This window comes from Pleurodeles waltl, chromosome 2_2 (assembly GCF_031143425.1).
Source record: "Pleurodeles waltl isolate 20211129_DDA chromosome 2_2, aPleWal1.hap1.20221129, whole genome shotgun sequence".
In the NCBI taxonomy this organism is placed as follows: domain Eukaryota; kingdom Metazoa; phylum Chordata; class Amphibia; order Caudata; family Salamandridae; genus Pleurodeles; species Pleurodeles waltl.
Window position 1 is genome coordinate 222511449 of NC_090439.1, and position 25904 is coordinate 222537352.

At 46.1% G+C, this 25904-nt stretch overlaps 1 protein-coding gene across 1 annotated transcript in view; it reads right to left on the bottom strand.

The window, feature by feature from the left end:
- Positions 1 to 25904, bottom strand: part of ROPN1L (rhophilin associated tail protein 1 like) — a 229071-nt gene that overhangs the window by 110176 nt on the left and 92991 nt on the right. The window contains exon 2 of the mRNA XM_069218876.1: positions 20248 to 20371. Within this exon, the coding sequence (XP_069074977.1) occupies positions 20248 to 20371 (124 nt within the window). The remainder of the gene's footprint in view (positions 1 to 20247; positions 20372 to 25904) is intronic.

Genomic DNA, 25904 nt, shown 5'->3' on the forward strand with positions numbered 1-25904 from the left:
CTCCTCTTGCCCACGTATCCAATAAACAGCTGATCCTCCAGCCTGAAATCCTTTGTTCTATCAATAAAGAAGCTCAACGCTCTCTTTGGGTCCAGACGGTGCAGTCTTTCTTCCTCTTTGGAAGGATGAGGCGGAGGATAGAACGTGGACAAAGTAATTGCCTGAGCCAAATGGAAGGGTGAAACAACCTTCGGGAGGAAAGCAGCCTTGATCCTCAACACCACCTTATCCCCATAAAAAGTTGTATAAGGGGGCTTTACTGATAAGGCCTGCAACTCACTCACTCTCCTTGCTGATGTTATAGCTATCAAGAAGACTGTTTTTAAAACCAAATACCTTAAGGGGCAAGAATGCATAGGTTCAAAAGGGGACCCCATAAGGAAAGTCAGGACCAAGGACAAATCCCATTGCGGCATAACGAATGGCTTTGGAGGATATTTATTTAGAAGACCTTTCAGGAATCTGATAACAATAGGGGATTTAAATAAAGATGGTTGGTCTGGAAGACATATGAAGGCTGACAAGGCCGATAAATAACCCTTAATGGTAGCCACTGCACAACCTTTCTGCGCTAGAGACAGAGCAAAAGACAAAACGTCCGATAGATGAGAATGCAAAGGATCAATCTGCCTCTCTCCACACCACGCAACAAATTTAGACCATCTATTAGCGTAGATAGATTTAGTGGAGTGTCGCCTGGCCGCTAATATAACATCCACTACCTCAGGCGGGAGAGAGAAGGAACTCAGATTGCCCCGTTCAATCTCCAGGCATGTAGGTGCAGACTCTGGAGGTTGGGGTGTAGAACCTGCCCCTGCGACTGCGAGAGGAGGTCTGCCCTGAAAGGGAGACGGAGCGGAGGGCACATTGAGAGTTGGAGAAGGTCGGAGTACCATACCCTCCTTGGCCAATCCGGAGCTATTAGGATGACTAGAGCCCGGTCCTGGCGAATCTTCCTCAATACTCGAGGAATCAAGGGTATGGGAGGAAACGCGTAAAGCAACTGGCCGCACCAGGATATTTGAAACGCGTCCCCCAACGCTCCCTGCATCGGATACTGGAGGCTGCAGAACAACAGACAATGCGCGTTCTCTCGAGTGGCAAACAGATCTACCCGAGGAAACCCCCACCTCTGGAAGATTAAACGGACTTGATCTGGATGGAGACGCCACTCGTGGTCTGCCGAGAAATGGCGACTGAGACTGTCCGCACGCACGTTCAAGACTCCGGCCAGATGGTTTGCTATCAAGCAAATCTGATGGTCCTTTGCCCAGGACCATAGTCGAAGAGCTTCTCTGCAGAGAAGGTACGACCCCACTCCTCCCTGCTTGTTTATGTACCACATCGTGGTAGTATTGTCCGTTAGGACCTGTACCGACTGACCACGAAGGGAAGGGAGGAAGGCCTTGAGAGCCAGACGTACAGCCCGTAACTCTAACAGATTGATGTGAAACATCTGTTCCTCTGGAGACCAAAGACCTTTGATCTCCAGATCCCCCAGATGAGCTCCCCACCCTAGAGTGGAAGCATCCGTTATGACTGTGGCCACTGGTGGCGACTGCTGGAACGGCTTTCCTTGTGAAAGATTGTTGCTTGCAATCCACCACTTCAAATCCACAGCAGCATCTCTGGAGATCTTGACAGTACCCTCTAGATCCCCTTTGTGTTGAGACCACTGCCTTCGGAGGCACCACTGAAGAGCCCTCATGTGCCAGCGAGCATGCGTGACCAACAGAATGCAGGAGGCAAAAACACCGAGCAGACGAAGGACCTTGAGAACTGGAACTACCGCTCCATTTTGAAACATTGGAACCAAATCCTGAATATCTTGAATCCGCTGAGGCGGAGGAAAGGCCCGACCCAATGTTGTATCCAGTACTGCCCCTATGAACAGGAGGCGCTGAGAGGGCTCTAGGTGAGATTTGGGCTCGTTCACCGAAAAACCCAGGTCGAACAACAACTGGGTTGTTGACTGCAGATGATGCGGCACAAGCTCCGGGGACTTGGCTTTGATCAACCAGTCGTCCAAGTAAGGGAATACTGCTATCCCCTTCCTTCTGAGTTCTGCCGCAACCACCGACATCACCTTCGTGAAGACTCGAGGTGCTGAAGTAAGACCAAACGGAAGGACCGCAAACTGATAGTGTTGCGATCCCACCACAAACCGGAGATACTTCCTGTGTGACTTGAGTATCGCGATATGAAAGTAAGCATCCTGCAAGTCGACAGACACCATCCAGTCTTCCTTGTTCAACGCCAAAAGCACCTGTGCTAGGGTCAGCATCTTGAATTTTTCCTGCTTGAGGAACCAATTCAAGATCCTCAGGTCCAGAATTGGTCTCAAACGACCATCCTTCTTGGGAATCAGGAAATACCTTGAGTAACATCCTCGACCCCTTTCCTGCTCTGGGACCAACTCCACCGCGCCCTTGGAAAGGAGGGCTTGTACCTCCTGTTCTAGCAACAGGAGGTGTTCTTCTGAACAATAAGAAGGGCGGGGCGGGATGAGGGGCGGGAACTCCCGAAAGGGAGGGGTGTAGCCTTTTCCCACAATACTGAGAACCCAAGTGTCCGTTGTAACAGTCTTCCATTTGGTGAGAAAATGCTGTAATCTTCCCCCTACAGGAGAGGAGTGAGTGGGAAATGGTGGAAGCCTAAGGCTGCTTCCCCTGCTGCACCCCGCCAGAGGATGAGGAAGAGGCAGAGTGCTGCTGAGAGGCTCCTCTGGTGCGGACCCTACCTCTCCCCCTGAAAGATCTATAGGGATGGGAAGAGGCAGGTTGCTGATATCTTCCCCGAAAGGAAGAGGAGGAAGAGCCACGCCCAAATCCACGAAACCTCCTGAAAAATCTGGAAGAGGCCGTGGAAGAAGGAGCTTGGAGCCCTAACGACTTAGCCGTGGCCATGCTTTCCTTAAAACGTTCCAAGGCCGAATCAGCCTTGGCTCCAAACAGTTTGTCCCCATCAAACGGGAGATCCAACAATGTGGACTGTACATCTGCAGAAAAGCCCGAGTTACGGAGCCAGGCCTGTCTCCTTGCCACCACAGTTGTGCCCATTGCTCTGGCTACCGAGTCGGTGGTATCCAGTCCCGTCTGGATAATCTGGGTCGCAGCAGCCTGGGCATTTGAGACAAGATCCAAAAGACCCTGGGGAAGCTCTGTAAACGATGAGGAAATGTCATCCATCAGAGCATGAATATACCTCCCCAGGATACAGGTTGCATTGGTGGCTTTTAACGCCAGACTGCAGGACGAAAAAATCTTCTTCGACTGCGCCTGTAGCTTCTTTGAATCTCTGTCCCCAGGCACCGTCGGGAAAGAACCAGGCGCTGACTTGGATGAACAGGAGGCCTGCACCACCAAGCTCTCCGGCGTAGGGTGCCTAGATAGAAACCCAGGGTCAGTCGGAGCCGCCCGATACCTCCTGGCCACGGCTCTGTGAACTGCTGGGGAAGATACCGGCCTCTTCCACACCTCTAACACCGGATCCAGCAGAGCGTCATTAAATGGCAACAGAGGCTCCGCCGCAGCTGAGGCCGGATGTAGCACCTCTGTTAAAAGGTTTTGTTTAGCCTCCACCACCGGCAAAGGCAGGTCCAAAAAACTAGCTGCCTTCCGTACCACTGCATGAAAGGAAGCAGCCTCCTCAGTATATTCCCCCGGGGACGAAAGATCCCACTCAGGGGAAGTGTCCAGCCCACTGGCCGACTCCAGTCCACGCAGCCCATCACCCGAGTCCTCTAGCTCTCCTTCCTCCAGGGCTCGTTGGTACTCCTGCTCTTCTAATACACGGAGAGCACGTCTCCTGGAATGAAGTCGTTGTTCAATACGCGGAGTCGACAATGCCTCCCCCGAAGTCGAAGATCGGCGCCGATCTTCAGAAGCCACCGACGCCGCGTCCGGCGCCACAGGTAACTTCGGCGCCGACAAAAGAGCAGCTGAAGCAGATGGACCCACCGGAGTCACAGGCCGAAATCCCGACTTCGACGTCGACGGGATGGAAATCCCCGGGGCCAATCCTTCTGAAGCCACCGGAGCGGCCACCGGCGCCGACACTGGCGCCGAGCCCACGTTCCCAAAAGGGAGAAAGGGCATAAAGGGTGCCGGCCGAAGAGGCGCAGGATCACCCAAAGAAAAGGCCAAAGGCCAAGCCGGAGCACCCCCTGGAGCCATCTGTTGGAAGATGGCATACATCGCATTCAAGAATGCGGAACTATCGGCTCCAGGGGTGGGAAAAGCCGGATACTGAGGGGCCTGTCTCGGAGGCGACCCCGACGCCGGCCTCGGCGTCTGCGCCGGAGAAAACACCTGAGGCTCCAATACCTCAATCACCGACGCCTGTCCAGGTGAAGTTGGAGACGCCGGAGAGGGCAACGGCGTCGAAGGATGCGGCGTAACCGTGGGACTGATCTCCCATGTCCTTCGGCGCCGATCCGAAGACCTGGAACGAGTCTCCTTCGAATGACGCCGAGATTCTCTACGGCGCCGGGAGTCTTGATGACGCTGATGTCTTGGAGAAGAAGACTTCTTGTGATGCTTCTCCTTCGATTTAGCCATAAACAGCTTCGCCTCACGTTCCTTGAGGGCCTTTGGATTCATGTGCTGGCATGAATCACAAGTCGAGACGTCGTGGTCGGAGCTCAAACACCAAAGGCAATCGGAATGAGGATCCGTCACCGACATCTTGCCTCCACACTCACGACAAGGCTTAAATCCAGACTTTCTCTGCGACATTATTACCACAGCGAAAGACTACGCAGCAAAAATACACTGTAACCAAAAAAGTAACAGTTGCTCCCTCGAAGATAACCGTTTCGAATGCACGGAAAAAAGGGAACTGACGTCCGCACGTCGTCGAGGACCTCTTATTGCCTGTATGACGTCAGACGGCGTCGCGTGGGCTAGAGTGACGTCCTCGTCGACGTGCAGAGACTAGTAAGAAGATTTCCGTCGAATGCTGGCGCCATGGGAGTATTCATTAGGTGAGGAATCCACAGGTAGTTGTATCCATCAGAAAAGGTATTATGGACAGCAAACTGTCAGAAAGCTTTTGAGGAGCTGAAGCAGGCCATGTGCTCTGCACCTGTCCTGAAAAGCCCTTGTTACTCTAAAAAATTATGGGCCTGATTCCAACTTTGGAGGACGGTGTTAAACCGGCCCAAAAGTGGCGGATATACCACCTACCGTATTACGAGTCCATTATATCCTATGGAACTCGTAATACGGTAGGTGGTATATCCGTCGCTTTTGGGACGGTTTAACACCGTCCTCCAAAGTTGGAATCAGGCCCTATATGTCCAAACTGATGCATCTGAATTAGGAGTAGGGGCAGTCCAATCACAACTTAATTCTGAGGGCCAGGATCAACCTGTTGCTTTTATTAGTAGGAGGTTGACCCCTAGAGAAAAGCGTTGGTCTGCCATTGAGAGGGAGGCCTTTGCTGTGGTCTGGGCTCTGAAGAAGTTGAGGCCATACCTGTTTGGCACTCACTTCATTGTTCAGACAGACCACAAACCTCTACTTTGGCTAAAACAAATGAAAGGTGAAAATCCTATACAGTGGAACATAGACCTGGGAGTAGCCACTCCAATGCAGATGGACTCTCCAGATATTTCCACTTAGACAATGAAGACTCATCAGGTCATGGCTAGTCTTATTGTCCTTCGTTTGGGGGGGGGGGTTGTGTAGGAAAGTACCATCTTGCCTGGCATGTTACCCCCATTTTTCACTGTATATATGTTGTTTTAGTTGTATGTGTCACTGGGACCCTGTTCTCCAGGGCCCCAGTGCTCATAAGTTTGCCTGAATGTGTTACCTGTGTAGTGACTAACTGTCTCACTGAGGCTCTGCTAATCAGAACCTCAGTGGTTATGCTCTCTCATTTCTTTCAAATTGTCACTGACAGGCTAGTGACCAATTTTACCAATTTACATTGGCTTACTGGAACACCCTTATAATTCCCTAGTATATGGTACTGGGGTAACCAGGGTATTGGGGTTCCAGGAGATCCCTATGGGCTGCAGCATTTCTTTTGCCACCCATAGGGAGCTCTGACAAATCTTACACAGGCCTGCCACTGCAGCCTGAGTGAAATAACGTCCACGTTATTTCACAGCCATTTTTCACTGCACTTAAGTAACTTATAAGTCACCTATATGTCTAACCTTTACCTAGTAAAGGTTGGGTGCTAAGTTACTTAGTGTGTGGGCACCCTGGCACTAGCCAAGGTGCCCCCACATTGTTCAGGGCCAATTCCCCGGACTTTGTGAGTGCGGGGACACCATTACACGCGTGCACTACATATAGGTCACTACCTATATGTAGCTTCACAATGGTAACTCCGAATATGGCCATGTAATATGTCTATGATCATGGAATTGCCCCCTCTATACCATCCTGGCATAGTTGGCACAATCCCATGATCCCAGTGGTCTGTAGCACAGACCCTGGTACTGACAAACTGCCTTTCCCGGGGTTTCACTGCAGCTGCTGCCAACCCCTCAGACAGGCATCTGCCCTCCTGGGGTCCAGCCAGGCCTGGCCCAGGATGGCAGAACAAAGGACTTCCTCTGAGAGAGGGTGTTACACCCTCTCCCTTTGGAAAATGGTGTGAAGGCAGGGGAGGAGTAGCCTCCCCCAGCCTCTGGAAATGCTTTCATGGGCACATTTGGTGCCCATTTCTGCATAAGCCAGTCCACACCGGTTCAGGGACCCCTTAGCCCTGCTCTGGCGCGAAACTGGACAAAGGAAAGGGGAGTGACCACTCCCCTGACCTGTACCTCCCCTGGGAGGTGCCCAGAGCTCCTCCAGTGTGCTCCAGACCTCTGCCATCTTGGAAACAGAGGTGCTGCTGGCACACTGGACTGCTCTGAGTGGCCAGTGCCACCAGGTGACGTCAGAGACTCCTTGTGATAGGCTCCTTCAGGTGTTGCTAGCCTATCCTCTCTCCTAGGTAGCCAAACCCTCTTTTCTGGCTATTTAGGGTCTCTGTCTCTTGGGATTCCTTAGATAACGAATGCAAGAGCTCATCCGAGTTCCTCTGCATCTCTCTCTTCACCTTCTGCCAAGGAATCGACTGCTGACCGTGCTGGAAGCCTGCAAAACTGCAACATAGTAGCTAAGACGACTACTGCAACTCTGTAACGCTGATCCTGCCGCCTTCTCGACTGTTTTCCTGGTGGTGCATGCTGTGGGGGTAGTCTGCCTCCTCTCTGCACTAGAAGCTCTGAAGAAATCTCCCGTGGGTCGACGGAATTGTCCCCCTGCAACCGCAGGCACCAAAAAGCTGCATTACCGGTCCCTTGGGTCTCCTCTCAGCACGACGAGCGAGGTCCCTCGAATCCAGCAACTCTGTCCAAGTGACTCCCACAGTCCAGTGACTCTTCAGTCCAAGTTTGGTGGAGGTAAGCCCTTGCCTCACCTCGCTAGACTGCATTGCTGGGAACCGCGACTTTTGCAGCTACTCCGGCCCCTGTGCACTTCCGGCAGAAATCCTTTGTGCACAGCCAAGCCTGGGTTCACGGCACTCTAACCTGCATTGCACGACTTTCTAAGTTGGTCTCCGGCGACGTGGGACTCCTTTGTGTAACTTCGGGTGAGCACCGTTTCACACATCCTCGTAGTGCCTGTTTCTGGCATTTCTCCGGGTGCTACCTGCTGCTAAGAGGGCTCCTTGTCTTGCTCGACGTTCCCTCTACCTCCTGGTCCAATTTGCGACCTCCTGGTCCCTCCTGGGCCACAGCAGCATCCAAAAACGCTAACCGCACGATTTGCAGCTAGCAAGGCTTGTTGGCGTTCTTTCGGCGGGAAAACACGTCTGCACAACTCTACAAGGCGAGAGGGATCCGTTCTCCAAAGGGGAAGTCTCTAGCCCTTTGCGTTCCTGCAGAAACCGCAGCTTCTTCTGTCCAGTAGAAGCTTCTTTGCACCCACAGCTGGCATTTCCTGGGCATCTGCCCATCTCCGACTTGCTTGTGACTTTTGGACTTGGTCCCCTTGTTCCACAGGTATCCCAGATTGGAAATCCAGCGTTGTTGCATTGTTGGTTTGTGTCTTTCCTGCCTTATTCCCCTATCACGACTTCTTTGTCCTTTGGGGAACTTTAGTGCACTTTGCACTCACTTTTCAGGGTCTTGGGGTGGGCTATTTTTCTAACCCTCACTATTTTCTAATAGTCCCAGCGACCCTCTACAAGGTCACATAGGTTTGGGGTCCATTCGTGGTTCGCATTCAACTTCTGGAGTATATGGTTTGTGTTGCCCCTATCCCTATGTGTCTCCATTGCATCCTATTGTAACTATACATTGTTTGCACTGTTTTCTAAGACTATACTGCATATTTTTGGTATTGTGTACATATATCTTGTGTATATTTCCTATCCTTTCACTGAGGGTACACTCTAAGATACTTTGGCATATTGTCATAAAAATAAAGTACCTTTATTTTTACTATAACTGTGTATTGTGTTTTCTTATGATATTGTGCAAGTGACACTTGTGGTACTGTAGTAGCTTCACACGTCTCCTAGTTCAGCCTAAGCTGCTCTGCTAAGCTACCATTATCTATCAGCCTAAGCTGCTAGACACCCTATACACTAATAAGGGATAACTGGGCCTGGTGCAAGGTGCAAGTACCCCTTGGTACTCACTACAAGCCAGTCCAGCCTCCTACAACGCACTATCCCTACCACAAAGGAAACACAATACCAAGTTATCTGAAAATATACTGTATTGTACACAACGCAATTATTAGACCAAACACAGATGTCAGTAATACCCTGCTACCTTAGCAGTTGTCAGAATGTTACACATTAGTTACTCTGCAGAACCAGCAGAAGTTACATATAACACACAGGTTACTTATTATTCTGCAACATAAGCAGTAGTCAGGAATCACATTACTACACAAATGCACTTGTCAAAAAATTATTATAAATGCCCATACCAGGAACATTATAAAACATATGGCAAATCAAGAAAACATATTAGCATGTTATGCCAAAAAAGGGAACATCAGCAAACATGTATGTAACATTTTCAGAAGTCGAGGAAAACATATAAGCCTGCAATGTCCATATCAGGAACATTTAGAATGTGAGGTACCTGTAGTGATGATGGTGAGGCACTTCTGTGCGCTCACTCTGGGGTCCACTCTGATGATAGGAGGAGGAGGGGGGTGACACGCACCCCCTCCGATTTGATAACAGGCCCCTCCTGGGGCTCGCGATCTCTGGGGGCCCCCTGGGCCTCCAATGGGCCTCCAACAAGGGGGGGGCACATCAATGCCCCAAACCAACAAGGGGGCCACAGTGGGGGGCCACCCACCTCCCGCAGGGGGCCCACAAACCCCAAGGGAGGACTGTGCTGGGCGGGGTGCCTCCGGCAAGGCTTCCACCCCACCCTCGACCGCCGAAAGTAATTTGGGGCTCCTTTGGAGAAGAGGGGGCTTCCTTTCCCCCTACCCGGTGCCCAAATGCAGGCTGCGGCCTGCCCGGGTCATAGAAGGCGGCAGGCACCAGAGTGGGTGCCGACTTGTGCTTCGGGGGCGCTCCCCAGAGCGCTCTTCACCCCAGGGACACGGTAGGAGCACGCTCGCTCCTCTTCCTCTCTCGATGGTGCACAGGGGGTCCCAGGAGCAGCGCGTCACTTGCGCCTACATAAAACAGCCCGGGTCGCAGCTGTAAACTTTTTGAATGGCAACAGCAAGGCACCTACGAGCTCCAGGGACAATCCAGGGGGAAGCGCTCTCAAAGCACCAGGAAATAGTTAAACAGAGCCCTCTCAGCACTTGGGGGCATAAACAGAAGCGCTTTACAGGCGCTTCACCAGATGATGGCAGGGGTCAGGGGCCACAGCACCCAGCCCCTGGGGGACAACAGTAACTAAAAGGAGCACAGGGCGGCAGGGCCCAGCAGTAGGCCAGCACAAGGTGAATGCAGGCAGTTGGCAGTTCCTCAACATGACCAAGCAGGTCACAGGTCAGCACAGCAGCAGCAGCCCATGCCGGTTCCTGGTGAGTCCCTCCAGCATCATTGTGTCCAGTTCCAAAATGTCACAAAATTGTGGGGAAAACGCCCCTGTACTTATGCTCAGTTTTACAGTGTGTTTACAAACAAAGGGGAGAGGAGTTCCAACCAGTTACAACTGGTTCTGTGAGTGCCCCCCCTCTCCTCCAGGACAGGCTCCAAACATTAGTTGGTGGTAAACGACCCTAATGTGTGAGGTCAGGGCACAGCCTTTACAAATGCAGGTGTGTCCCGCCTCCCCCTTCTCTCGGCACAGGAAGACTATTCAGTATGCAGATGCACCTCTATGACACCTCCACCCTCCCAGTGTACAGGCTGTCTGAAAAGTATGCACAAAGCCGAAATGTCATTCTGCCCAGACGTGGATTAGAGACAAGCTGCAATACACCAGAGTCATAAGCACAGAGAAATGCTCACTTTCTAGAAGTGGCATTTCTGTAATAATAATAAAAAAATCCAATCACATCAGTAAGCAGCATTTCTCACTACCATTACAACCATACCAAACATGCTTACGCTACCCCTCATAAATAAGACAATACCCCCTACACATAAGGCAGGGCATTTCCAATGCAATCCTATGAGAAGGCAGCACTCACAGCAGTGAGAAACCAAATAGGCTGTTTGTCACTACCAGGACAGGCCACGCTACCTGGCACATGTCCTGCCTTCTACATACACAGCACCCTGCCCAAAGGGCTAGCTAGGGCCTACCTCAGAGGTGACTTACATGTAGTAAAATGGGAGTTCTGGGTCTGGCAAGTAAATTTAGATGCCAGGTCCCTGTGGCAGAAAACTGCGCTTGCAGGCCATGCTCTAGCAGGCCTGAGACAGGTTTGAAAGGTTACTTCAGTGGGTACCGCAAGCAGCACTGCAGGTCCACTAGTAGCATTTAATTTACAGGCCCTGGGTATAGAGATACCACTGTACAAGCGACTTTCAGGTAAATTAAATATGCCATTTAGGTATAAGCCAATCATACAAACTTTAGAGCCAACAGCGAGGTCAGACAAAATAGGAGGAAGGAGGCAAAAAGTCAATGGATGAACCTGCCACAAGGGCCAGGTCCATCGGGGGAAAAACGATGCGGTAGTCCAATGGATGCCCTGGCCCCTGGAGACCTTGACAATGGTAGAGGAAGCCTGGGTACAAGAAGCCTGGCTAGAGCGGCAGGAGGGGGAGCTGGCAATCACCTGCCGGTTTGTTTGTATAAAAAGAAGGACTGGTTTGAAGAGCCTTGTGTTGGAGGTGGGTTGTTGCTTTTGTTTCTGTTTGGAGGAATACATCATACATATAAGGTGACACAGTGTGAAGTTAAACTGACTTTTACTATAGAAAGTGGATTCAGAAGCCCTTGGAGGGATGTATGTTGACATCAAGGGGAACAGCTATAGTAGGTAATCTGCTCAGACATGAAGGCTTATATTTGACTTTACTGCCAATATATTAATATAACAGTGGACTGACTGGAGACTATATGGATTTTGCAGTGGTTTATTCTATTAACTGGAAAGAAAGAAGAGCAATATCTATACTTTATTCTCAAGATAGATTCACAAGAATAAAGAACGAAATCAGAAGGACGTGATAAGGGTGACTGATTTATTGAGTTTTTTAAGTAACTTTACACAATGGATAACTGCTGTGGACGGGTGTTTTATATATATATATGGCCGGGACAGCATGTGTTTGTTGTTCATCTTGGGCACTTGATGGATTTTCATTTCATATTTTTTGGAAGTGCCACCTATATAATTATGTTTATTGCATGAACTTTTCTAATAAATGAAGCCGACGATTCTTCACATGAACGATTTTTGGTGACTATTTTCATTCTCTACTTTCCACGAGCTTCTGGATATTGTGCAGCCTTTTGGTGCTTAAATCGAGTTGCACCGTTCTTTGAAAGAAAAAAAAAATACATATATATATATATATATATACAGTATATATATATATATATATAGAGAGATAGATAGATAGATAGATAGATAGATAGATAGATAGATAGATAGATAGATAGATAGATAGATAGATAGCGATATGCACGGACGGACGCACGCACACCGTAGGGTGCACAATCTTTGCATGTTTAAAACTTCACTACTAAGGTGTTATGATGACTTGGTTAAATAAGCAAGTGGCATATAAGGGGGGGGTAATTTTAGCACTGTTATTGTTATTATACAGAATGGAGTCTGCAGGAATGTTTGTTGTAATGTATTATGTCTATAGGTTATTGTTCACCTCACAGGTCAACGCCGTTGGCTTTAGGAGGTGGCTGCTGGTACCCTGAATAAAGTGTACAGTGTCTGCCAGATTTCACCAAAAAGCGTGATGGCACCACTTGTGAAATCACAATTGAAAATATGTTTATATCTTGTCCTGACTGCGCCAACTGTGTGTGTTAGTAGATAATAATCGGACGGAAAGGTATTCCAATAGAGTAACACAACACGAATTGGAGGAAAAAAGACATTTCTAAATTGGAAAATTCAACAGAAAGCTACACTTATGGTTGTTGGCTATCTGTACGTGTCGGTTTTTAGGTGATAGTATTTATAGGATGAGTGGAGTATGGACAAAGGTGTGTTTGTTTCGGGGGTAATTATAGGAAATGTGGGAGGAATGTACTAATCTAAATGTTATAGATATATACAATGATATATAAAAGATGAGTTGGTACTATCAATGTATGTATCATACAATGACACATTGTCCAAAGATATGAAATTTGATTAAATAAAGATGTTTTATAAGAATAGCTGACTACAAATGAAATATGTGGGTGATGGGAAGTAAGCCATGTATACTAAATGACTGGTAGGCTAATTTAGATAATGATTAGGGGAGGCGGGTCTCCTCTTAAATTATATTGTTTTTCCCTGTCCCGCTCATTCGTTTAGCAGGGACCCTTTGTGCGATAATCTAAAAGAGAGGAAAGACATTGCGACCTTGGAGCAGAAGATCACTTCACTGCAAAAAAAACATGTATTTTGCTCTGGTGATGTGAAACTTTGCCACTTAAAGGTCATTTCAAGAGACGCTTATAACACTGTTGGTGTATTCAGCAAAACTGGCTTAAGCAAAATTACAGTATAAGAGACCTAGGGGATGGGGTTAAGACTGGCAAGTTTAGCTACTTGCTAATTAAAAGCGGGGCATAACCCATAACAGATTTTACAATTTGGGTACCTCAATCAGAACAGATTACAGACACTCACTTAATAGCAAATCTTTTTGCCCATTACTATAAAACTCTGTATCCAAGGTAAGCAGCACATCCTATAGAATTAGGAATGCCTGCACTACACTGCTTACCCATGATCATTATGTAGGATGTGGACAGAGAGAAACCTAGTTCTTCCACTGATGGATCTTACTGGTCATGAGACATGTGCCTTCGGGACGATTTACCCCCACATTATGATGAAAATAGTATAAAAATGGATTTGCAGGAGGACAATGGGCTTGATACTTCTCCTGATATATGATTGGCTTCTCCCCTTGGTTTCCCACTTAAATTCCTTAAAACAAATGCCTCCAGATTTGTCCCACTGTAATAGCCACCCCTAAACTGGACAAATTATCAACAGAGTGTGTCTTGTATAGGCTTAGCTTGATAATTAACACAGAGGTAAAAATTCTAGTGAATGTGTTGGCAAACAGATTGAAGTAATTTTGTTTCTGATGGAAACTTCAAGCCACAGAGTTCCCACTTTTAGAATACTCCCGGGCACTAAACTGGATTTGGAATTTTTCACAACAGTGCTCCTGTGTGCTACTAGTTATCCCAGTGCTACTCAGCACTGACCTTGTGCCAGCCCGGAAGTAATGGAGTAGAGCCACAAATAGGCATCACCCCTGTGTGCCAACAACAGTTCCTTTCTTTCTGCACCTTCAAACGTGAATCTATGCTCAAACTCCCTTTGTCCTAGGTTGACAAATCCTTTCAAATTCTTATCTCTAGTGTGCAAGGAAACAATGTTTCCACCAAAGACTACAGGGTTCAAACCTGGTTGTGACTACTAGCAATGGGGATGTCGGTGATGGACTTGCATGAGGTATGCCTCTGGTGTTTGGACTAGGGCATGTGTGATGATGTGCACTCATGCACCTGAACACGATGAGGGACCATGAAGCAGGGGTGTGGAATTTAATAAAACACGTACTTGTCTGTGGGACAGGTTGCTTCACAAATCTACTTGTCCTGTAAAAAATACACTTGCCCCGCTGGAGCCATGAAATGTGGCGACAAATCAGGGCAGCAATCTTACTATATAAGGGCTCTGATAATAGCCTCTCTGGTTATGCGAGGGCTCATATCATATTAGGGTTTGAATACATACTAGCAAATTCCTTATTTTGCCACCTTTACACAGATGTACATACTGAGGCTGTAAGTAGCAGTAAGGAATAGTTCTGGGTTCGGAATGCCCTTTTGAGTCTGTGCAAACCTATGAACTTGCATGTCTTAGGTGTTTTTATCAGCTCTTCTCTAATTGTTTTCCAACTTGAGAAAGCGTGGGCATCTATTCTTGACAGTTTGGGAATACAGTAATTAAAGTGAAAGTGAACTTGAAAATGCACAACAAATTTTCGCATGAACAAATCTAAACATACATATTTGCTTGTGCTAAAATATTTTCTAGGTGTACCATTTCCTGGCCTACTTCTGTAAATTCTTGGTAATTCAAGAGTCAGAAATCTGCACTAATGCAAGAACATATACCATAGGTGCAATGTTGTGACTTCCTTTAAGAATTGGGCCCCTAATTATGTCTGGTGTTAACCAAGACCTTTTGTTTTTATTACACTTCTGTCTCTCTCTCCCTATTGGCTGGCTTCACTGTCACAGCATTGTCCAAATATTTTTGCTCTTGCCAATGTTTGTTATAATAGTGAGGGTCCAGCAGCTCTCACTAAAATAATGTTTTACTAAAACCATGTCAAAACAAGACACACATTGGCATAATCAAAAGGCTGACGACCAATGTCGAACCTACTGCCTTTGACAATGCTTGTTTATTGACATGTTTCCCATAATGTTGTTGAAACTGATTACAATGACTTTTCCATTATGGAAATATGTCTATGAAATAATAGCATGCATCAGCACATTTTACTGAATAATGCTTCAAAGAAATGGTGCCCAATATTTCACAGCAGCTTAGCAAAACAGTTTTTTTTCCTCATTGCATTTTGATTTTGAAATCAAATAATCCTCAATATTGCTTTCAAGATTCTGCAAATATTTGCATCTAATCAGAGAGCATTCTGGGAGCATCATATGTAGCCTCATATTGTTCAACTTTGCAAACATGTGTACACATTTTTTATCAATAGTGCTGTCCAAGCTTACAACATTTCCTTAGCGTGCACTTACCCCAATATCAAAGGCTTTGCATTAATAAACCATACATACAAGTGCATGAAGCTGGCTCTCAATATACCATATCAAAATGAGATTTAGTGTGCACAGAGTCCAGGGGTTCCCCAGAGACTTGACAGAGGCAATAATAGATAATACTAATGCTCTATTTGTGGTAATGTGGTCACGCAGTTAGGCTTATCAGAGGGTAGTGTTAAGCATGTGTTGTACACACACAAGCAATAGAAGAAACACACACTCAATGACTTAACTCCATTCCAATAGGTTTTTATATAGAAAAAATATATATTTTGTTAACTTATTTCTAGAACCACACGATTCAGTTTGCAGGTAAGTACATAAAATGAAAGGTACTTTGCATAGATATAATCAGGACTTTGAATGGAATCAAAAATGAATACAGTTATCTTTAAAATGGCAAAAGCTATTTTAAAAGTGGACACTGCAGTTTTTGACAGTTCTTGGGGGAAGAAAAGATTGAACAGTTTTACAGGTAGGTATTCGACTTATAGTTCCTATCTCTGGGTTTTAGGTAGTCCGTCGTTGGGGGTTCAAGTTAACCCCAAACACCCACAACTCGGGTGCAGAGGTCAAAGAGAAACCAATTTAACGTTGGCTTCTATGGAGACAGGGGGGCTCTCGGAATCCGGTCAGCCAGCAGGTAAGTACCCGGGACTCGGAGGGAAGACCAGGGGGGTTTAGAAGAGCACTGGAGAGGCCACAAGTAGGCACCAAACACACACCCTCAATGGCACAGGGGCAGCCGGGTGCAGGGTGCCAACAGGGCGTCGGCTTTCCAATGCAGGTCTATGGGGGGACCCTGGGGGTCACTCCGAGGCTGCAGGCAAGGTCCGGGTGATGGGTCTCAGGCACACCACTGGTCGTACAGGGCAGAGGGACGCCTATTGGTGGATGCTGCACTAGGGGCCAGGTTCTCCAAGACCTGGCGGCTGCGGATGCAGTGTGTTCTTTAGGCGTCGTATATTTTCGTCCGGAGCTCGTGGTCAGGGGGGTCCTTCGGATTGTCTCTGCAGGCGTCGTGTGGGCTTGGAGCGGTTAACCCAGGGCGAGCTCTAGCTCCCAATCACCCGGGGACCCTTTTTTTGCTGGGTGGATCATCTGGACATGGGCCGTGGGCGTTGGGTGCCTGGGAGTCAGGACTCACGCATCCGGAGTGAGGTGGGAGTCCTTGGTAGAAAGTTTATTTGGGACAGAGCCGCAGTCCTCAGGAGTTCTTGGTCCTTTTGGGTGCAGGGCAGTCCTTTGGAGTTGGCAGAGGTCGCTGGGCCCGCTGGACATGTCGCTGTTATTTTTACAGGTTCTTTGAAGCAGGAGATAGGCCGATAGGGCTGGGGCCAAAGCAGTTGTCATCTTCCTTCTTCTCTGCTGGTGTTTTCAGCTTAACAGCCCTTCTTCTTCTTTTAGGTCACCAGGAATCTGGTGAGCTGGGCTCAGGGAGGCCCTTAAATCCTAGATTTAGGGGCGTGTTAGGGTCAGGGGCAGAAGCCAATGGCTACTGTCCCTGAGGGTGGCTACACCCTCCTTGTGCCCACTCCCTTTGGGGAGGGAGGCATATTCCTATCCCTGTTGGTCCATGTTCTTCAAACCAAGATGGAGGATTCTACAGGGAGGGGGACACATCAGCTCTGGACACCTTAGGGGTGGTCCTGGCTGGGGTGGTCACTCCTCCCTTTTCCCCCTAATTTTCCCACCGGACTTGCTACCAAAAGTGGGGCTTTGTCCAGAAGGTGGGCATCTTCACTAGCTGGAGTGCCCTGGGGAACTGTAATTTGAGGCCTGAGCCTTTGAGGCTCACCGCCAGGTGTTACAGTTTCTGCGGGCGGCGGTGTGAAGCACCTCCACCCAGGACAGGCTTTGTTTCTGACCACAGAGTGCACAAAGGCACTCACCCAATGTGGTCAGAAACTCATCTGAAAGTGGCAGGCTGGCACAGACCGGTCAGTCTTACACTAGCATTTAGGCTAACATACCTGGGGCATCTCTAAGATGCCCTCTGTGTGCATTTTTCAATAAATCCCACACTGGCATCAGTGTGGGTTTATTGTGCTGAGAAGTTTGATACCAAACTTCCCAGTATTCACGGACTGGTGCAAACTGGTTTATGCAAGGAGGGCACCAAATGTGCCCTTCAAAGCATACCAGTGGCTTGGGGAGGCTACTCCTTCCAAGCCATGTAACACCTATTTTCAAGGCAGATGGTGTTACCTCCCTCTTCCACAGGGAATCCTTTGTTCTGCCTTCAACTGCCTGAGCTGGTCAAGCAGCAGGAGGGCAGAAACCTGTCTGAGGGGTGGCAGTAGCACAGGATGCCCAGAAAACCCCAGAAGAATGGTAGGAGCAATTCTGGGGGTCCTCCAAGGAGCCCCCAGAGTGCATGGAATCATTCAACCAATACTGGCAACATTATAGGGATATGATTCTGACATGCTTGATACCAAACACGACCAGGTTTGGGGTTACTAATATGTTGCTGGACACAGGTACTGGCCTGTGTCCAGTACACGGGTAAAATGGCTTCCTGCACTTACGAAGTCCAGTAGGGGCACCTCAGCTCATGCAGGGGTGCCCTCACACACAGGTACTTGCACCCTGCTCTCTGGGATAGGATAACCTACCATAGGGTTGACTTACAGTGATTTGGTGCAGTGACCGGTAGTGAAAGGGTGTGTGCACCGGTGGCAATGGCAGGCCTGCAGACACATTTTTCATGGGCTTCCATGCTGCCACAATACATGCTGCAGCCCATAGGGAACTCCTGGTGGGCCAATGCCGAGGGTACCTAAGTATCATATACTGGGGCCTTATATGGGGCACCAGTATGCCAATTGTGGGGTGTGCAAAGTCCTAAGCAACCAAATTTAGAGGAAGAGAGCACAATCACTGGTGTCTTGGTTAGCAGGATCCCAGTGTACACAGTCAAAGCATACTGACAGCAGGCAAAACGTGGGGGTAACCATGCCAAAAAGAGGGTACTTTCCTACATTCGTAACCAGGCATGACCACGTAGGAAGGTAGATGTTCCCATGAATCTTGCTACTGACTCATCAGCTTCCAGGTCAAACTGTATCAGCTGCATTGCAGCAGCCTGACCATCCCCCATCAGCTTCATAGAGAGTGCTTTCAGGTTATTCAAAAGAGTGGGAATGACTGCCTGTGCGCAATTCAGCAGAGTATGTACATATCTAACAAGACAGGTGACGTTAGTAGACTTGAGCGCCATGCTCACCAACAAAAACATTTTCTTGGCTAACTGTTCCATCTTCTTTACTTCCCCGTCAGATGGTGTGGAGGGAAAATAGTCTCATATCAGTTTAGAGGAACAAGAAGCCTGCATACTAGGCTCTCCTGAGATGGATGAGCGGATAAGAAGTTGATAAGATCAATCAAAACATGGTCGTGATTGAGCAGTTGCAAGGTTGTTTCAGTCTGCCATCATTGACATCTAATTGGTAAATCAACAAAAAGGTATACCAAAAATCGTAACGCTCTGAAATAAATTATTGTGCTTTGAAATAAAGTAACCTTCAGCAGAAAACAGTACATTAGTGCTCAGAGATGTGTTTGTTCAAAAGGTAGTAACCTATTAGAAAATCATGAATAATGAGGCCCACATGGGCTAACAATCATAAACACAACTAAAGCAGCGTGTCACCCCCTTATATCTGTTGACCAATCCAGTATAGGGAAAATGTATCTTTATTATGAGACAACATCCTGACGAAAATGAAGAAAAATATCAGAAAATACTAGAAACCACACAACACTCGATTGTTAGCAATTAGATGTTGAAGAATCGAACACTGTTGGTTCTTTCTTTTCTCCCAAATTGTTCACCTTAGGACCTAGCAGGGCAGTAATTGGAGTGGCATAGTCTACAACTATTGAGATCTCTAGGATCTGCCACTGCACTCTTACTATTACGCATTCATCTCCATAACCTTGTAGTCTATGCGCCCCACCTCATGCTCTGTATGTTATGCTACCCCTCCACAGCTTCAAGCGTTCCTTCCACAGAGGCCATTCTTGCCTCAATGTGGTTTGTACAGCACTACATCTAACATAGACAGGACATCATCAAGCTTTCTCCTTGTGGAACAGGGTGTTCCACAGGTCCAGCCGCTTCAAAGTTGACTTCATGTGATTTCTTCTACAAAGATTATCTTAAGGCAAAAAATAAGTTTCATGTCTAGCCATCTTCGCTTTCTTGTCCTTAGGCAGCATTATAAAATATAATTAGGTGTTCACTTCCATTACACCACAGCATGAAATTAACCCAGTTCCACTGCTGGTGGCCAGAGGTCAGAAGTCAACCCGTCCACCTACTCCTTTTGCCACAGTTGGCTTCCCAATACCGAGCATATCAAGTCAACAGTAACAATCAAGGGGGTTCGAAAGCAGCATCTGCGGACTTGAAATCTCCTTTGCAATCTTCAGCAAGGCTGTGCTTATCCATGCAGTGCATCTTTCAATCCGAGTCATCTGCTGTCATGATGCTGCCTTAGGGGCCACTACTCAATGTCTCTGTGTCAGAGGTTCAATCAGCCAGGAAGCTCCTTGGACCCCTCGGGGAAAGGGAGCACACCCTCGCTACAACCCTTCAAAGAGCCCTGACCAATATTCATATGCCAGGAGACTCCCCAGGGATAGAGCCACACCGGAGTTAACTCCTTCTTCGTTCAATTAGCTCCACCCCTTCATCAACTATAATTTAGGGAGCCAACTCCAAAAACAAATGTTTCATGCGTTTAAAGATTACAAACTGAGAGCAAATATACCATTACTCCTTCTTTTAATTATGTTGCTTATACCTGTTTATGTAAGATTTTAAGCAACCCGGGCGTAAGACCAGTATCCGTTTTCTGAGTTGCGACTGGCATTTCGACTCTCTCTTTCACAGGAAGTGGTTCTCCTCTTGACAACGCATTGAAATACCTGCATACACAAATACAAATCATATTTAGACTTTTTTTTATTATTTATCTAATGATATGCATATTTTTATATATTTCACCAATTACCTCCATCCGGCCTTTACAACGATAGTGCACACTTGTGTGTGAGAAACTGGTATTACAAAACCATTCCTCCCTATCGCAAACTGAAGAAGCGCACACTCTCCAACAGATACTGGACAACAAAATGTAATCCAGATCAAGGGTATGGCTTGAAAATAACTGGCATGTTTCGGCTTCCTCCTTGGTCATGGGTAACAGGATAAACAAAGGATTATTAACTGCTCCATACAAGTGAGAGAAACAAAGAACAGAGTGCTTGGAAACTTCTTAAAAGTCTTGATATCGTGGCCATCATGGAGCATACTATTTTCACTTAACATAAATGATGAAATGCAAGTGCACTATCAATGCAAGAATGGATCGAAGACTGAACATGTACATCAAATTGACATATGTAAACAAATGTATATTGTGATGTTATTCTAAAGCCTCTGTCTCAAAAATAAGGTATATGATCAAAGTGCAGTCACATGATTGATCAATTGCAAGGCTGTATCAGTCTGTCATCATTGTCATCTAATTGGCAAATCAACAAAAAGTTATACAGAAAAGCTTAATGCTCTGAAATAAATGAAACCTAGTCAGTATATATAGCATTGGTGCTCAGCGATGTGTATGTTAAAAAAGCGGTGACCCATTAGAAAATTCATAATAATAATAAAGCCCACATGGGCTAACAGTCATAAATACAACTAAAGCAGCGCCTCATCCCCATAGGTTTGTTGAACAATCCAGTATAGGGAAAATATGTCGACATTCTGAGAAAACATCCTGATCAAAATCAAGAAGAAACATCTGAAAAATATTAGAAATAAAACCCAAGTGGGCTACTTAATCTAACAGACAGACGGAAAAAGCAAGAAAAGTATATTCCTAGCTCCTGTGGGTAGAAAGAAGCACAACAATCAGTGGCATATGCATGTTTGTGTGTAACTTCATTCTGATTTGGACTCCGAGAACAAAATATGGCATCGGAATGGAATGTCTGAAGAAAAGGTGGGGCTAAACTATTACTCTCTGAGACAACAACCAGAAGTGATGACAATGAGTCTCTCAAACAAAAACAGGAACACTTGGAGAAACTGTCAAAACAGCATCTCAATAGTAGAGGGACGTGATGACTCTTCAACAATACACAGACTGTGAAGATTTACTATTCACTATTCAATCATATGAAAACTTAGGCTCAGATATGTTGTAGTAGTTGTAGTATAAAACTTTATTTGATTTTTTTAACTATAAATCATAAAAGCACAGTCGTTAAAAGAGTTACATAAAACTGGTTATATATGCCCATAAAATAAGTTCTAAAAATATAGTACAAACAGATATTATTTACAGATCATTATTCGTTCTTCATCTTATAGTTTAATCATCTGTTCCAATCATGTCTATCTTCAATTAATTTAATCTCTTCCAAGCGTTGAATACAGTACATAGGACATTTGAGAGACTGCAGCATACTTCGATGGTCGGGAGAGTTTGTTAGAATAAATAAGCTGGGTGGCATTGGCATAAGTGGGAGGATCTTAATAATTACATTATAAAACGCTTCCTCTGATTGACATACAGTTTGCAAAATAAGACAACAAGCATTGTACTTTGTGGTAAAACAGAATCACACGGACAGTTCATTAATGTCGCACTCCAATCATTCAGACAGGGAAGCTAATCAAGCGATGGAACTTGTCCAATCTTAGGCGAGTAAGAACGAACTGGTGCCTAGTAATCATTACATGCTATAAGTATGGTTCCACGCCATCCATAGTCAACATAAGTTGATTCCTTAAAACACTGGGTTTCCGCACTTCTACAGACCACCTACGATCTGCTAGATGAGTGAGATTCAGTTCACATACCTTTTCTACTGATTGCAGTCAGTGATCTCATAGTAGTCTGAGTGAATCAAGTCATTAAAGACATTTTTAATGTAAATCAGCCAGGGGATTCTCAAAGAACGTCTTGAATCTAAGCAGTCCCTCAAAATGGCACGGTTTAAACCTGCATGTTCTGATGTCCAAACTTTCTGCCATAAAAGAACTGGCTGTACCATTATTAAGTCAGTTAAAAAGGTAAAACCTGTTTCTGTGTGACAAACCAATGATGAGGTGCCTTTTGGTACTGATAAAAGAAATTTCAGAAAGTCGTTTTCCATTATTTGCAGCACATTGCCGTGTTGTATCCCCAGACGCCTGCCCAGTATGTGGCAATAGAGACACATTTTGCTCTATAGATTTTTAACATATCTTCAGCAGAATTTGTCCCCAAACGATTGGAAATTTGTTTTACAGCCATGTTAGCCTTTGTAAGCTACAATATTTTGGCATTAAGGCACTGTGACCCGATATTTTGTATGTGTGAGCTATGAATTTTAATAATTGCTCTACAGGATATTACAAATCCTAGTTAAATATACATGGAAGTGATGAAGCAGAAAATGAAGGTTTTGATTTATTAACGCTTAAACGTAGTGCTGAAATAATCATGTGTGACATTAACCGAATTAATTAAGATTGTACGGGGACAAAATGTGCCCTCAGAGTAGTTTGCCAACATTTATATGCATGCTTTATATAACGTGGTGAATTAGAATTGCACTAATCCGACATAATCATAAACGTGTGCTACGATTTGCTTGTTTGAAATGTTTTAGCTTAGCATTACTTTAGCGGAGGCTTTGGCCTAGTTGCCTGGTCTCACGGTTTAGATGCTCGTATTTTTCCACTGTGCTAATAAACGTGTATTCTTGCTTGAAGCTGTACTTTTCCACAGAAGCTGTTCACATGCTTATCTTAAAGTTAGTGCCAGCCTGGCATATTTTCTCTTTAATTCAAGGTCGACTTGCAGGTGCGGACAATGGAGGCTCTGAGAGTAAGCTAATTGGGAGACAATGTTGCGATTTGCGTACCCATCTCCAAGGATAATGTATGCTTAAGTAAAAGCTTGAGAACTGTCGTTTTTGATTGGTCAATTTGAAGCTAACCTATGAACCCTCCAATGGAGACCCTACTGGACTCGAACTGTTGTCTATAAAACCCAGGTGCACGAGAGGAATCTCTCTCTATCATCGGACATCCCGCCATTTTGACTTCGTAGCTATTATGGCCCACTTTGCTGCAACGCCATTTTGAGAGACTTTGATTCTTTCTCTAATCGAGAGAAAGAGACTTTAAATGATTCTTGCCCTAGAGACTGTAACTTTGATTGGATCCCTTTGCATGAAGTAATAGTTTTACCTTGCCGCCGTGAGGCATTTGCCCCGTCCACCCTGCCCCTTTGTCCCGTCCTATGATGACCGAAGAACGGTACCTGTGAGACGAAGACTTCCTTGTATGCTGATCGTAATTGGTAAATATGAAAGGAAATTGTAAAATTGCATTGTGTTTCTTTTAGGTAACCAACTGCTGATTTTGATAAGGTCCCTAGCTAGGAGTTTTTTTTCTAAATTAATGTTGCTAAATTGTTTTTGCATGAAGTCCCACATGCTGATGCTAATTTGAGGTTAGACGAGGATTCCACATGTCGCACGATGCAATTGGAGATCTTGTTATGCTGACTAAATGTATGCCATTAGTTCATTACAGATTATCGTATTAGTGATTTGCATCGCTATTATCGAATGCCTTGTGATTCAAATGCTACATAGATTACACTTGTTTCGACGTTATGGACAGCTATTAATGTTCATATATGTTTATCATTTGGTGTTGAGAAACATTTACATTGTGCTAGCTTTGTTAATATAGGGAAATAAATTCACTAACTTCGCAATAAACTGGTGTGGTTATTCCTGACTGAAAGGTCAGGGTTCGCCGAAATGTATTCTGGATTAATTGTTAAGTGTTATGTTGTTCAAGGTGTTGCTTATGTTCGTTATTGATTATTGATTTTGATGAGATTGATCGATTAAGAGTACAGAGAGTTCCCACTAAGTCAAAAGATTCATCGGCCTAAAGAGCGTCCAAGACAGGTAAAAATTATTAGTACGGACCGCTCTATCAGTAGATGGTAGCAGAGGACGGTTTCGTCTTTTGGGACCCTGTACTATTAAAGTACATGGTGTCGAATTAACGGTTACGCATTTTGAGACTCCATTCGAAAAGTTGAATTAGATTTTCTTGGATAAAACAGATTGACAAGATGATGATGGGCTAGGTCCACCGCGACTTTCCCGGGATCTCGGAGCTTGCGAATGGAGAGAACGGAGGTGTGGAATCAGCGCTGGCGGTACTAGTGATGGTGTGAGTGAAGTTAGGGTTTTGCGCTTGCACAGCTTATTGCTGCAGGGTGTGTGAAAAGGTTGCGAGGATTTTCTTTTTGAGGATAGCGGAGGTGAGACTCCGAGTTTAGAAGTAGTGAAGTCGTCGAACTTCATAGAGATATCGGAGGTGCGGCTCCGAGTGTGAGAGTAGGGAAGTCGTCGAACTTCATATGCGTCTGGCGCTTTGTGCATAAAAAGGTCCATGTGGTTGTTGTTGTTGAGACGGGCCCTGCGAGGTCAAGAGACTCCGGAGTATGTTGATCCATGTTGTGGTCTGGGCGGTTTAGTAGGTTGATCGGGCGTGGTCAACAAGTCGGTACGTGTGTTAAGGAGTGAAAGAAACTTCGACTTCGGGCTTTGACAAGATTCTAAGTGCACTAGAACAGATCATTGACAAGTTGAGAGTAGGTCTGCGGGTCGGATTTGCTTGCGAATGTGGGGACTGAGAAAGACGGAATAGCGGCCAGAGGCTAGTGAAAGGTCCCGAGGCTAGTGAAAGGTCCCGAAGGCCCTGAAGCGATTGTGTTACCCTTCCTGTAGTAAACCGACAGATCTGTTTTATTTTTTGGTAGCTCGCAATATATGCAAGAAGTTGTTACGGAAAGGGGTGAGTGAAGGAGGATTAGCCACGAAGCTTTGTCAGCCGCAGTGTGTGTGAGTGTGACGTCACTAAGAGCCGCGCTGGGATAGGTTGGTTGAAGAGAAGGGTCGCGCACGGATTGGACGCAGTCCGTGGCACTCGATTGGAAGGGGAGAGGCAGGTGAAGAGTATTCCGGGAATTAAAGTCACCTATTGATTACGAACTTTGTGAAATAAAAGTGACCTATTGATTATAAACTTGGTTAAATAAAAGACGAGAAAGATGAAATTCCTTAAAGCATTCAGGAGTGCGATGAAGGGGGAGTCTTACATTAAAGCGAGCGTAGGAGAGGAGACGCCGCCCGAGGGTACACCAGCTTACATTGTAATGGAAGAGAAGGGGGTAGCTCCGTGCCTTTGGCTAAAGCAATGGCACAAGCTGACAGAGAAACATGGGAGCATAGCGTTCCCGATATATGGGACATTCAATATAAAGATTTTTGAGAATTTGAGATTCACGATGTACGACATGAAGGTGCCTCCAAGGCCAGCACAGTTTGAGGCTCTAGCAATTTGGGAACTAATGGCCAGACAGCAACAGCAAAAGAA